The sequence below is a fragment of the Prinia subflava genome, chromosome 5 (assembly GCF_021018805.1).
Source record: "Prinia subflava isolate CZ2003 ecotype Zambia chromosome 5, Cam_Psub_1.2, whole genome shotgun sequence".
NCBI classification, from domain to species: Eukaryota; Metazoa; Chordata; class Aves; order Passeriformes; family Cisticolidae; genus Prinia; species Prinia subflava.
This window is the reverse complement of record NC_086251.1, coordinates 18,641,625-18,655,750: the sequence shown is the minus strand read 5'-3', so window position 1 is coordinate 18,655,750 and position 14,126 is coordinate 18,641,625. Positions and strand designations below refer to the sequence as shown.

The following is a 14,126-nucleotide window of genomic DNA, read 5'->3' as shown; positions in this document are numbered from 1 at the left end:
TTAGTGGTTGTCCCTCCTCCTCTGCAGGGCAACTGGTCTGCCTATCAAAAATCAAAGGAGTCCAGCACATATTCTGACTTCATCCCGATTGCTTTAGCAAAGCTCCCTCCCTGCAGGTACTGCAGAGAGGTCTTTTAAGTGGCCATCTGAAACAGGCCCTTGAATGATATCAGCACCCTTGAACCTGACTTGAATCATTCCCCTTCAAACCCTGCTAGGCAGGAGATGTTTCACAGAGGAATGGAAGAGCAAACCAGTAAGTTACAACTCAGAAACCGATTTTCCCTTTTGGAAACTGGTTTGGAGAGTTTATTTTTTTTCACTACTTAAACAAAACAAGCCTATATACCACTGGTGTGTGGGCTGGCACAGTGCTTCACTCCCATCACTCACTGTGCTAGAGGAGTGTTTATGGATGAATCCTGAGCATTTTGGAGTTCATCTTCCTTGGTCCTGTATGCTTCCTCTGTGGAAGTGCAGCCTGGATGGATGATAAGGAAGTGATAACTTTGGAGTTGCTTTGCAGATTTTTGGAAAAGACCCAGCACTGGCTGCAGAAGAACAGTTGGCAGAGTTTTCAGTTTTCAGGCTAAACATGGAGCTGGAATACATTCGCAGAACATGGGTGTGGGGTGGTAAATACAAACACTGCTGATAGATTTCTTGGCGAAATAAAGATTCAGAAACTTTATTGGCACTGTTGGCACAAGAATGAGAGAATGTGATCTAGTTGTGCATACACTTAGGCTGGAAATTGGACACCTCTGAATATCTCAGAGGAGCAATTTTGCCATAACCTGTCTGTATACAGAGTGAAAAGGGGTAGGTAGTGTGAAAAACAAGGCTTGACCAAATAATAGAAGCAACTACACCATTTACCAGGAAGGCAGCATCAGTCTGTTTCATTCCTTTGACTGTTTCACTGCTTTAAATTCTTGTTTAATGTTACCCTTGAAGTGGCAATAAAGATAAGAGCCTGTTCCAGGGTGTATTTGGAGTGCCTGCACTGCGAGGCCTGTTAAATTTGTTACCTCTGCACGTGCCATTGCCTGAGGAGTGCTGAGACCAAAAACTACACCTTCTGCACATGCTTTCTGCTGAATTCACATGAACAGGAATACTGGTTCTTTCTGTCTGCCATTAAAATTGAATTACCAAGTTGTAAGCTGCCTTCTGGGAAAGGCAGTGAGAAACATGCCTCAAAATGCCTCTTCTGGCAGGTTCTAGAAAACAGGTTTCCTAGTATACTGTGCATACTACTTGCTTACTTTTTTCCTCCCTTTCTAGTTGACCCTTGTAGATAAATCAGATGCTGCTACCTGTGTAAGGAAAGAAATCTTATTTATTCAATACATGCTGTAGTTTGGTAACAGTATAACCTCTTTTGCACAGGAGTGAAAGACCACTAAAGACTTTGGTGATGCCAAAGGCTCGTTCAGCACAGGCAGGGAGGGATGCTGCACCAGGAATTTGACTCGGGACCTACTCTGCCACCATATTTGTCTCAAAGGTGACCTCCAGTACTATTTTTGGGACATATTCTTGTCCCTGCCATCTGGCCAGAGGTGCTCAGGTTCTTGAGAGCTGCTCTGAGGTTGGATGGAGAAAGAGAGGGTGGGGTTCCCTGGCAGAGGTCAGGGAGGCAGGAGCAACACAAGAGAAGGAAATGAAAGGGGGAGGTGAGCGCCTGGAGGATCCAGCTGGTGCCACGCTGCAGGGGCATGGCCCAGCACAGAGCCAAAGAGCTCTTTGCTTCTCTGGCTCAGTGGGGTGGGAGTTCTTTGGGTTGTCCCAGAGGGAGAGACTGGGCATTTGGGAGAGGGTGAAGGCTTGCTTTCCTGCTGGGCTTGGAGCATGTCCCACATTTCCGTGGTGATGCTGAGAAATGGTGATGCGTCAGTCCTGATTAGGGTGCATTGCATAAGAGGATGCCGTGTTTGGCATCATGGGAGGAAGTGAAACAAGGGAGAGGAAAGTAAATGTAACTATGCTTTGCTCTGGTATCATGTGATTCCCATTCTGCTGGTGCTCTCCTCACCTGCAAATCTCTCTTCTCTAAATGCCATCTGTTTGGGGACACTCTCAGCTATCACTGAGTCCCTGCCTGTGTGCCCTGTCCTTTGGGGAACCCCACCGTGCCTATGTTATTTCCCCAGTCTCCCAGGGCTGGGAACATCCCTGCAGGGAATCACAGCGTCATCTGGAGGGGCAGGATGTGAAAGAGGAAGTGTCTGAACTCACTGGCCCTGGCCTCAGTGCATCCCCGTAGCTGTGGTCAAGAGCTGCGAGTGGGCTGAAGGAGTTATTTGGGGAGCAGCTGTCCTGGCATAGGCTCTGCCCCTCCAGCCACTGCTGGGGTTAGAAAACTCCCAGTTTTGGGGTAGATGCATCTGTGGCTGGAATTCCTGTAGGGTTCAAAGCATGAGAGCAGATCTGTTCATGTGACACTTGGGATACAGGTCAACATCTGGTGGGAACTGTCCCTGCATCTTCAGTCCCAGCCAAGATCCTCAGCTTCAGTTCCTCTCTTGAAAGGACAAAAGAGCTGTTCAAGCAGTAATTGTGGCTGCACTGTTCAACCAGCTCCTCTGCTTTTCCTTGCTGGCCAAAATTTTCCCAAAGTCATGCAAAAAAAAAAAAAAAAAAAAAAAAAAAACACCCACGAAAAAATGGTCTGCAATTCCGAAGGGTCAAAGTCTCTTAACCTCTCTTAACCACCTTCCGTGTCCCATGTGTCCAGGTGAGGATTGCATGGAGTGAATCTCTCTAGCAGGGGCTGCATGTGCTCCCTCCCACAGTCCCGAGCAATTCCATGCTGGAGAGCCTTGACCTCAACAGGAGCAAGCTCAGGAGCACCACTGGCATTTCTATGCTTTGCAACCTCAAGAATCTGATACTGCTCAAGAATGAGTTTGTGTGGACTTTCCCAATGAAGTCCAGAGCCTGGCGTGTTTGGAGAGGCTTGAGCTGAATCAGAATCAAATCTGGATCATCCTGGAGGGGTTTTCTCCCATCTCCCCAGGCTTAAACACCTGCAGCTGAGCAACAGCTGTCTCTGTGCCCTCCCCAGGGACCTGGCAGCTTGTCGAGGCAGCCTCCAGTACCTCAGCATCTCCAACAACCTGTTCTGGACCTTCCCGCAGCCTGTCCTGCAGCTGGCACGCTTACAGGAGTTCATGTGCAGATTGATGCCCTTCACCAGCTCCCCAAGGAGCTCTTCCAGGGACAATCCCTGGAAGATCCCTGAAAATGTTTAAGGCCAGTGGGAACCTCCTCTGGGAGCTGCCCAGTGAAGTGTGTGCTGGGGGCATTCAGCAGATCCAGAATTACTTCAACCAACTTCAGCACGGTTTGGGGCAGCAGGACAAGAGAGTCAAGACCACGTTCCTGAGGCCTCACTGTCAGGGAAGTCCACCATCAGCAGAAGCCTGAAGCAAGGGCAATCCAAACTGCTGCCCAAGGAAGAGCAGACAGTTGGGACAGAGAACAGTGAGTTCCAGATCGAGGACTTCACATTTCTCTTTGGACTTCTTTTCCCATTTCTCTGGGACTTTGCTGGCCAGCTGGAATACTACATGACTCACCATGTTCATCACCCCACCAGCACTCATCATCAATCTTCACATGTGAGTACTGAGCTGGTTTGGATTCCAGGTAGAATGGGGAAACTGAAAAGGAGCTGGGGAAACTGCACTGCACAAATTCACTCCATTTCCCTTGGACCTTGAGGCCTGGTCTTCTCACCATTGGCATAGCTGGCTCTCCCCCTTTTTGCAAATCAGCCTTTTAATCCACCAGCTCTGTCATCACCTTGCCAAAGGCCTCTGTTTGGAGGGGTTGAATAAGCATCCACTCCTTATGTGACAACTGAACCCCATCTAAATGGACTTGATTTCTGCAAGAAGCAAATCCCTGTGATCCCTCCTGTATCCTGTGGTGTTCCCTGAACATGGAGGGAGCATCAGGCTTGGGTTTGGGGCTACAGGGGGATGCTCTCATTACAGAAGGGTTTGACTCTGCTACACCTCACAGCTTAAGGATGGGGAGCTAAAGGTGAGCTTGGGTACAGCCCACGTCAGCTTCTGAGACCTGAGCTCTTGTCCAGTGAGCTCCTGGGACAGCCCAGAGCGTGTGGTCAGGCCTGTGCTGGTGGAAGCTGGCTGGAGATCGAGAGGGTGAGATGTGAATTTGGGATTTTCTTCTTCTCCCTCCCCAGGTACCAAACTAACAACAAAACTTTCAAGGAGCTCGTTGGTTTCTGGATCAACAGCCTGTCCATGTGAGTCCCAAACTTGGTGGTGCTTCCTGTGGGAACCCATGTGGACTGCTGCCAGGAGCAGGAGGCAGCAGAGAAGACACATGACATCATGGCCAGGATCACAGCCATGCTGGCAGAGAGAAAAAGCAACCTCACTCACTTCATAGACAACCTGGAGGGCGGTGAGGAGACAAAGTTTAACGTGGACCAGTGGGAGAGGCTGAAAGAGATGGAGCACTGCACCTTAACCCTAGGGCTGAGATTATCCTGGGTTCTGGCTGGCTGAGGTCACCCTGCTATCTCTGGCAGCCCATTGTGCTACTGGCCAAGGTGATCTGGTGCTAATCAGGCCACTACTGCAGCCCTCCCCAGGCTGGGGTGGACAGCGTCACCCCAGGCTGTGACCTGCAGGAGCCTTGTTCCTGGTAGGTGATGGACATCTCCTGTGGCTTGTAGCATGTGCCTGAGGAGGAGTGTGAGGGATCTTTTACCATCACCAGGTGATTTTCAGGAACTGCTGCAGAACAGAGGTGTGAAGGAGTGCCCTCTGAAGCTGGGCCAGTGGTGTGTCTCACCCTGGGGGACCTCGTGGGCATTAGGTCCTTGCTTTACCTCTCAGGCTAGAAAACTCCTCCAGGTGTGTTTTTGTCAGGTGTGTGCTTGCTCTTTTCCAGATCTTGAGCTTAGCTGCTGTCAGCCAGCTGCACGGGTCACCGTGACATCAGCTCAAGGCCGCTATTTTGAAGCATGAGAAGAATGAGGAGCTCTTCCCTGAGGCTGTCTGGGTGCTGCCACCCATCTGCAGGCAGCTGGAAGCTGCCATCGTGGATACTGCACAGTGAGGAGATGGCAGACCATGGTGAGTGCTCTGTCACCCCTGCCACACCTTTCTGAGAGGAGCTTCTGTCCTGGGCCTGGGACAGGCTCTCTCCAGTGCTTTCCTGAACTAGGGATGGGCTCTCCAGTGCTTGCTGCACCTTCTGGCCCTGTTTGTGTGGCAGTGGGGTCTCTGCTGAAGGCCTTGCAGTGTTAACGCTGAGCACTCCTGAGGAGGACACCTTGTCTGGTTTCTTGCTTTCCAGTGATGTTTTTCTTTCTCCCCTTTTCCCTGTATAAGCAATTAAAAACATCTTTCAGGAAGGAGCTTCACAGCTTTAATGCAACTATGCAGTTTTCAAATCTACATCCTGCTAACTATTTAATGGCTCCTACTCTTCCCTAGACCCTTTTTCCATGTGTCCTGTGACTTAGCAGGACTAGCAGGCAGCTCCAGCCCCTTGCTTATACACCTAAAGCAGGTAAGAACACCACCAGTTCCCAGTGACATCTCTGGCCACTGTAGGGTTAGAGAACAAGGAGCAAATGCTTTTCTTTTGTAGGGATAAGCCAGATTTTATTGCCTGTCTTTCTGCATTGCTGAATGACAGTCTGAGGTTTAACTGGCAATCTGAGGTTTTCTGGCTGGAAACAAACCCGCTTCCTCAAAAAATAATGAAAAAACCCCTAGTGTTAGCCTCGTTTTTCAGAAAGTCCTGACAGGCTGTTGCCACTGCTGAAGCAAGGCAGGGCTGTGGGAGCTTCAGGGTCGCAGTTGGACAGCTGAGGAGAGGCAGAACATTTTTGGTCACAGTCACCAAGCATCACTCTGATCCCAGTTACTTCCCCAGGGATGGAATAGGTGACGTGGGATGCTGCTGGTGTATGTTGGCTCTCTGAAGCAACTGCCCCGGAATGCTGTGTCTGATAGATGCATGCTGAGTTCCTGCATCTCCATTTAGGCATGATGGACCTCCAGTACCTGCTGAGCAAACTCTCCCAGCGTGAGAACCTGGCCAGCCTGGGCAGGGAACTCCTCCAGGACATCCTGTGGTACCTGCACCGCATCAGGCTTGTCATGTGGTGTGGGGAAATCAAGCACTCGAAAAGTACCACCTTTCTCCAGCCTGCATTTTTAATAACGATGTTCAAGGTCAGTGTGGGGATCAGGACCATCTCTGTAGAGCCCAAGTTCTGCAGCTTTGCTGGGCTTCTCTCACTGCCACATCATCTCTCCTTCCCTTCCCATGCAGCTCCACCTCGTCCAGCAGCTCGAGAGCATCTCCGTGGAGATGCTGACAGGGGAACATGGCACCATCAGAGACAGAGCCAGCTGGTGTGGGCCTTCGGGTCAAAGGCAGCGCTGTGCCACCAGGCTGTGCGTGCCTTGGTGAAGCACCAGCTCTGCTCGGAAGGCATGTGGGATGTCTGAGGAAATCATGGGACACAGGCCTCACAGAGGGGGAGGGAACCTCTTCAGCCTCCTGGAGCACTTTGAGCTCTGCTTGGAGGTGAAGAACACTGAAGGACTCAACTCACAGGCCAGGGAGTTTGTGCCTGGGAAGCTGTGGGAGAACACACGGAGCCAAGGCAAGCCCTTGTTCCCAACCTATGTGCACCAGACAGAGGAAGTGTCTGAGATCTGAGGAGGAGATCACCCCAAGGAGCTCCATATCTGTGCCTCACATTTCTCACCCGAAAGACCTGAGGGCTTCCTCCAGAGGTAAGCACTGGTTTCCAGCCATCAGTGAGGTTGTGGGATTGAGCTTGCTCGGTCCGGTGCCAGCATGGCTCTCGGCAAGCCCTGCCTGTTGAGACTGTATCTGCAGAGGCCTGAGGCTGGGAGTCAGGATACCAGGGTGCCACACACGTGTGGGCCCTGGGTGGACCCCTTGTGACATTCACTGCCTGGAGGTGAGCAAAGGCCACGCTCCTTCTGCTTCACCTTTCATCTTGAGGGGGTGTTTGGCTAATCTGTGCCCACCTAGGCAGGCAGAGGTCTCAGTCTCACTCAAGAATGTTCTACTTTCTGTGGGTGTTGCAGCTGTACCAGTTTTTGGAAGTACTCCTGGTTTTCTGGACTTGTGTCTAGAGTTTTATCTGATGGTGTTGTGGTCAAACCCCAACTGACAACCAAACACCACCGAGCCACTCGCTCACACTCCCCCAGCGGGATTAGGGAGAGAATCAGAAAAGTGCGAAAACTCATGGATTGAGATAAAGATTAGAGATTAAAGGTTAAAGATTAAAGATTAGAGATAAAGATTAAATAGTTGAAATAAATTATAATAACAGTAATAACAATAATAATATTGTAATGAAAAGGAAATCAGCAAAGAGAGAAATAAAACCCAAGGACAGGCAATGCAAATGAAAAACAATTGCTCAGCACTAACCAAACCATGTCCAGCCTGTTCCCAAGCAATGGTCCCCCAGCCAGCTCTCCCCCAGGTTTATATGCTGAGAGTGATGCCACTGGGTATGGGATAACCCTTTGCTCATTTGGGGTCAGCTGTCCTGGCTGTCTCCTTCCAGATTCTTGTGCATTCCCAGACCCCTCACTGGCAGGGCAGCCTGAGAATCTGAAAAATCTTTGACTTGGTGTAAGCCCCACTCAGCAGCACTTAAAACATCAGTGTGTTATCCACATCATTCTCGTCCTAAATCCAAAGCATAGCACCGTACCAGCTACTAGGAAGAAAATGAACTCCATCCCAGACACAACCAGGACAAGATGGCCAGCGCTGGAAGGATCTCTTGGTGTAAGAGGCTGCTCCTGCTGCTTAAGCTTTAAGTAGGGGAAGGTCCTCATTTTTTGCCTGTTCTTACTGAAACTCGGTTCATATTTTCAAGTCCATTTGCTGCGCTATCTCACAGCATTAGGGATAAGCTAGGAGAGAAGTGGTGAAAGCCATGGGCAATCTCCTTGCAGGTTCCTGGTGAAAGCTTGCTCCTTCTATTCCACGCACTGGGTGGCCAAGGTGACCTGCCTGCTTGTATGCAATGGCAACAAAGAGAATAACCAGAGGGCCGACAGCTACTTGGAGCTGTGCTGCAGAAAGCCATCAGAAAGGACAGGTAAGATCCATATTTTCTGACTCCCAACCCCATGTCTCTCTTTAGCTCTGCCTCTGTCATTATTGCATGACAAGCCACAGGACTATCACCTTTGGTCCCAGCAGCACCCAGGTCACTAGGCAGGTAAGGACACTGCCACCTCCCCTTGCAGGGAGGGACCAACAGGGATGGCCAGGCTCCTGAAATGCGGGGGTGCAGTTGCTTGCAGCCTGGGGAGGGCACACCCCATCTTCAGGCAGCTCTCTGGTTCCCACACTCCTCCCTGAGATGCCACCCCCTCCGCACCTCTGAGCTGGCAGTCTGGTGGTTCATGTTTGCTATAAATGCCAATACAATATTCCAATTAAAATAATAATTTGGTTTATTAACAAAAGTTTGAGTTACAGAATTTCGATAAACCCACCAACAGCACAGATACTTGACAGTCTTTTTCCCGGGAAAATGCCAAGGGTGAACCTCGAGACACAGAACCTGGCCATCTGCTGCCTCCCCTTCAGTTCACAAATTTGCCCAGTTCGGGGCTCGGTTTATATACACTTTATTCTGCCCTTGGCAATATTTCCTCATTTTCCCCTTTGTGTCCAAGCTAGCTATTCAAATTCATGGGTGTCTCCGGCTCAGCTGAAAAGAGTCCCCTCTCTCAGGTAAGGTGTTAATTTCTGGTTTCGGCAGATTTCCTGGCTGATTAATGGTCGAGATATGGATGATGATGCTTGATGCTCGGTGAGGGTGTCGGCTGGGGGTGTTGATGTTTCTGCCGCCTCATCTTGATGGGTCTCCTCCCGGTGCTCGAGGAGACTGCCGGTTTTCCCGTGAAGCTTTTGTCTATTTCTGAATGTGAGCTTCTGGGGTGGTGCCTGCCTTTTCATAATTTGGTTTAACAAAATGTTACAAGGTATCCTGAAACTTATACTTTCATACAACACACATATATATACAGTTTTTATAGTTTTCAATTTATCATTAACCATAAGAACATGAATTAATCATTTCACATTTTTCACAATGTTGTAGTTACTGCCTTATTTTTCCAGAACACCTCCAGTAACTCCGGGCCAGTGCTCAACGAAGAATTACTTTTGTTTAGCCCAAGCCAAGCTGCCCGCAACATATTCTGCTTTCAAGTAATGTTTGTAGCCTTAATGCATGGAAATAAATGCATTGATAAATGCATCCCTTCCCACTGGGAAGTCATCTCATCTACTCAAATTTAAGGGGAAGAAGGCACTGATAAAGCTGATACCAGCCTGCCCCTGCCAGCAGGGATGTTGCTGAGACAAGGCTGGGCATGGACCCCTGTGGTTTTGGGGGAAGAAGAGGGTGGTGAAGATTTCAGACTGATAGCAGAGGCAGATACCCAGGCAACACCAGCAAGAGAGAACTACATTTCTTTATACATATATTTTACCTTGGGAAAATTAAGAAAATAAATCTGTAAATTAACCCACTCCACAAAAACATGCACTAGAGGCTGACAGAAGCAAAAAGCTATGTGTGAGCTCCAGGACTGGTCAGTGAAGCTGTCCTTTGGCTGGGGGTGCTGCTCTGCAGAGCCTGGGATGCCCAGTGGTGCTGCTGGCTGTGCCAGGGCCACGGGGAGCAGGGTCAGCCCAGCTGCATGTTGTACTGCTCGATGAGCTCCATGAGGTCGAAGGAGTCGGAGAGCTGCAGGCTGATGCTGCGGCTGTTGAGGGAGGAGGCTCCCTCCTGCAGCACCTGCTCGTAGTAGTACTCGCAGAACTTGGGCACCAGCTGCAGCGGCAGAACATCGGGGTTAGGGGCAGCTGCCTGAAATGGCTGCAACAACCTGCATGGCCCTGTCCTCCTGGAGTGCAGGGAGGAGATGTCTGGGGCACCCTTTGTCTCCCCCAACCCCTGAGGGTCTCTGTCCTTGGGCAGCAGCCTTCCACACCATCCCACCCAGACGTGGAGTGTCCTCTGGCCCACCCTTGCCCCATGCTTTCCCTGGTCCCTAAGGGTTCCCTCCCTAGTCATGCAGTCCCACATGCCTCCAAGGGTATCCCTCTCCTGTCACTCAATTCCCCCACCTTGCTCAGTCCCCAAGGTACCCCCTCCTTGGGTATCCAGATGTCCATCTGCCCCAGATCCTGAGGGCTCCCAAATTCCCATCTCCACTGCACACTGAGGGCCTCCCTTCTTGAGCAGTCAAGCACTTGCCTCCCCTGAACCCTGAGGCTGCCCTTGCCGAGTCCCTAAGGAAACTCCATCACCTGAGTCCCCATCCCTGGGCACCCAGAATCCCCCCTGCCTCTGTCACCAAGGGTCCCTCTTCAGGCTCCCAGAGCCTCCATCTCCCACTCAACTCGACCTCAAGGGTCCCCCTCCTCAGGCACCCCAAGTCCCAGATCCCCCACCCTCCATGAACCTCTCCCCTTCCCTGGGCAGCAATGGGATAGGGGTAGGTTTTGGCTACTGCACCTTGACCAGGATGAGCTTGGACTCCTTAGACCTGGCCTTGGAGAAGGCCTGCCCAAAGCAGAGGTAGATAGTGAAGTCAGGGGATCGCCGCCTTTGGCCGCTGCGGAAGTCCCTCAGCTCTGTGAGGCAAAACAGGGCTCATTTTTGGGGTGAGCCTGGGGGAACGGAGGGGCTAGGGGGGTTTGGATGTTTGCAACATCCTGGGGCTGGCTCCCAAACCAGGCTGGACGGCACACAACACACAGGGAACTACACGGCACCCCTACCCACCTGCGCAAAACTCATTGAAGTCAAAGATGGGCGTTTCCTGGTCTCGGAAGAGCAGGTTGGGTGGAGGCTCCTCCACGCCCTCGAGCTGCTGGGACAAGGCCCAGAACACCTTGCACTTCTCCCAGCGGGTGGCGAAGACCTTGTAGGCGCGCTGCTCGAGCTGCAGCCCCACGCTGCCCAGCAGCTCCTCGGTCATGCGGCGCTGCTTGCTGTCGGCCAGGCCGGCAGGGCTGGGGAAGTGCACCATGTGCCAGGGGCACCGCGCCGCCGGCAGACTGCGCGGCTGGTACGTCAGCAGGCAGCGGCTGCTGCCCACCACCTCCCGGTGGAACTCCCTGCCCCGGTAGTAGATGGTGACATCCAGGATGGAGAGGAAGTCATCTGCACCAGGAAATGATCAGCAGCCTCATCTTCCAAAGCTGGTCCCCCTCCCCGAAGCACTCCCCAAGCATATTTACTGTTAATAATCGTAATAATAACTTACGGCTGTTAATAATTAATAACCCTCACCCGTGTTATCCACCAGAGGCTGTGGCTGTGGCACAGGGCTGGCGATGGGCATGAACAGCGTCCCCTCTGCCATGTACTGCACGGGCACCGTGCCCTCCGTCAGGTGGCCCGGCGGCGGCACGGCCCCTGCAGCGGGAGAGGAGCAGCATCAGCATCACCGTGCCACAGGCTGGGGGCTGCTTTGGCATGGGTGCCCGTGGCACCACCCCGGCCTCTTCCCACCCCACTGTGGCATTCCCAGAGCCAGGGCCACATCCTGCCCCACGGCACCCACCTGTCTCCTCTGGTGGCATGAGGCCCGATGGTTGGTAGGTGTCCAAGGCAGGCTGCTCCACCGTGGGCATCCACTGTGGGAATGTCGTGGGAGGGAAGCAGCCATTCTGGCCAGTGTCTGTGTAAGGCTGGAGCAGGGCATCCTGCTGAGGCTGGAGCAGGGCGTCCTGCTGAGGCTGCAGCAGGGCGTCCTGTTGAGGCTGCAGCAGGGCGTCCTGCTGAGGCTGCAGCAGGGTGTCCTGGTGGGAAGTGTCTCCTGCAGGGAAATCACCTGTGGGAAGGTGCTGGGGTCACTCCCACAGGCAGTCCCCCACTCTGCACCCCGCGAGCAGAGCTGGTCTCACCTGTGGGCACCCAGGATGGGTCCAGCGAGTCCGGGTCATGGGGAGAGATGCCACACTGCTGCAGCAGGTCTGCCAGAACCGAGAGCTGTATGGAGTCGGTGCTTCCTAAAGGGGAGCACAGTGGGTAGGATGTCTCACAGCCACAGTGCCAGCCGAGCCAGCTGAGTGTCCTCCCCAAAAAAAAAAGATTGTGGGACTAGTGCTTACCTGGGACAGCAATTGCTGAGGCCATGTCTTGGGGGTGGAGCTCCAGCTGGAAAGGGAAGGAGAATGGGACCTTACTGCTGTGGTTGCCAGGCACCCACCCTCCCCCAGCCCACATTTTGGCCAGGTGTGGGCTGCAGCTTGGGAGCAATGCTTGTGAAGTGGCAGCAGGGACACCCCTTGGCCTACTGTGCCCACCCGGCTACCTGCAGCTGCTGTTGTGGTGCCTGCTGGTCCACCCCAGGGTTCCGGATGCTGGAATCTCCCACCTTGCTGTGCTGGAGGTTGGCTAAAAGGAGAGCACCAAGAATGGGAGGTCCTTAGATTGCCCACCCCACCCAATACAGCCCCTCCATGGGGCAAGGCTCACCTGAGACAATGGAGAAGACCTTGTGGGGGTCATCACCACGCTTGGAATGGTCCTGTTCCAGCTTGAACAGGTGGGTGCTGCTCAGGGCACAGCGAAAGTTGGTCTTCCACTTGGCCGGGTCCTCAGCGCCCTCCTCATACCGTCCACTGACCTTTGCCCAGGCCTGGGGGTGCGGGCAGGTGAGCACGGGGTCCCTGGCTCCATGAACATGCAGGTTTCCAGGGATGACTGCTCTTCCCCGACCTTCCCAGCTCCCACCTTGAAGACCTCAGCTTGCTGCTGGTCCCCATCCTATCCCACACACCTTGAAGACCCCGAGGCTGCTGCTGGCGACCCCCACCCCGCCCCCATGAGGATCTCCACGTCGCTGCTGGTGACACTCATCCCACCCACCTTGAAGACCTCCAGGTCACTGCTGGTGATGTCCTTCCTGGCGTTGTGCTTCCAGGGGACGCGGAAGGTGGTGCGGGCAGAGTCGATCCAGCGCAGCCCCGGGTACCTCCCGCTGTTGATGGCGCTCAGCAGCCACTGTCCGAACCGCAGCTTCTGCGCTTCCCTGCGGGCGCGGGGCCGTCACCGGGGGAACCGGGGCCACCCGGACACGGCGGCCCGGGGCGGCCCGGGAGTGCTGGGCGCCGCTTACCCCTCCTTCACCGGCGCTGCCATGGGGCCGGGTCCGCAGAGCCGCCGTGCCGTGCCGGGCCGTGCCGGGCCGAGCCGTGCCGAGCCGGGCCGGGCGGTGACTGGAGCACGGGGGCGGGCCTCCTGAGCGATCCCTTATCCGCCCCTCGCCTTTTCCTGAAAATCACGTGTCCGTTCCGAAAGTAAAAGAGCCGGCGCTCCCGCGGCGGGGCGGTGTCGCCGCTCCCGGGAGCGCCCGGGGGATGCTCCGGCCCCGGGATGCCCCTGCGCAGCCCCGCGCACCGCCTCCCCAGATCATCAATAATTAAAATAAATTATAAAATAAACAGTATAATTATAAGTTATAGAACCGGACCTAAAGCTGAGCGTGGGACACCCGGAGCGCAGGGGTTGGGCCGCACCCGCTCCAGCCGGGGCTTCCCGGGACTGGAAACCCCTGGGCCATGTCCAGATGTTTATTTTAATCCCTCTTCTCCCGGCTGCCTTGATTTACGCGCTAATGCCGTGCTGCCAAAAATGACAAACCAATAAGGGCCAAAGTGCGGCGGGCAGCGCTCAGCACAGAGGCCAGGGCGAAGCAGCCCGTGCCCCCCAGAGGAGGCGGGTCAGGGGCAGCAACAGCGACCGCCCGGCTCTTCCCTCAGCCCTTTGAGCTCTGCGGGAGCAGTAAAAAAACCCAGACTCCCTGAGAGGTCTTTGGAGATCCTTACCCAAGGACCAGGGAGGAGTGGAGGGGTCAGCCTTTTTCCCCAGTGTGTTGCTTGTTTTTCAGGAAATTTCTTCTTGCCAGGAACTCTCTACTGCCTACTAGGCACTCTACATCGTTTTTCAGAACACTGCCTTTTATTTCCCAGGAATTTGCCCACTTCCTTCCTAAAAAATCCCCCCTTGCTCTCCAGGAAATTTCCCAGTCACTTTGCAC

The 14,126-nt window shown here is 53.4% G+C and overlaps 1 protein-coding gene and 1 pseudogene across 1 annotated transcript; one reads left to right on the top strand and one right to left on the bottom strand.

Moving 5' to 3' along the window:
• Window positions 1-1,945: 1,945 nt before the first annotated feature.
• LOC134551469 (uncharacterized) lies at window positions 1,946-9,026 on the top strand (annotated as a pseudogene).
• On the bottom strand, window positions 8,490-13,478 carry IRF7 (interferon regulatory factor 7). The gene is made up of 11 exons (XM_063398261.1): window positions 13,206-13,478; window positions 12,956-13,118; window positions 12,563-12,725; window positions 12,399-12,481; window positions 12,196-12,241; window positions 11,989-12,093; window positions 11,646-11,915; window positions 11,372-11,497; window positions 10,862-11,242; window positions 10,592-10,710; window positions 8,490-9,904 (listed from the first exon to the last, which is right to left on the bottom strand). Exons 1-11 carry the CDS (start codon window positions 13,226-13,228, stop codon window positions 9,758-9,760), a joined length of 1,626 nt encoding a protein of 541 aa, XP_063254331.1. The 5' UTR covers window positions 13,229-13,478; the 3' UTR covers window positions 8,490-9,757.
• Between the last annotated feature and the right edge of the window lie 648 nt (window positions 13,479-14,126).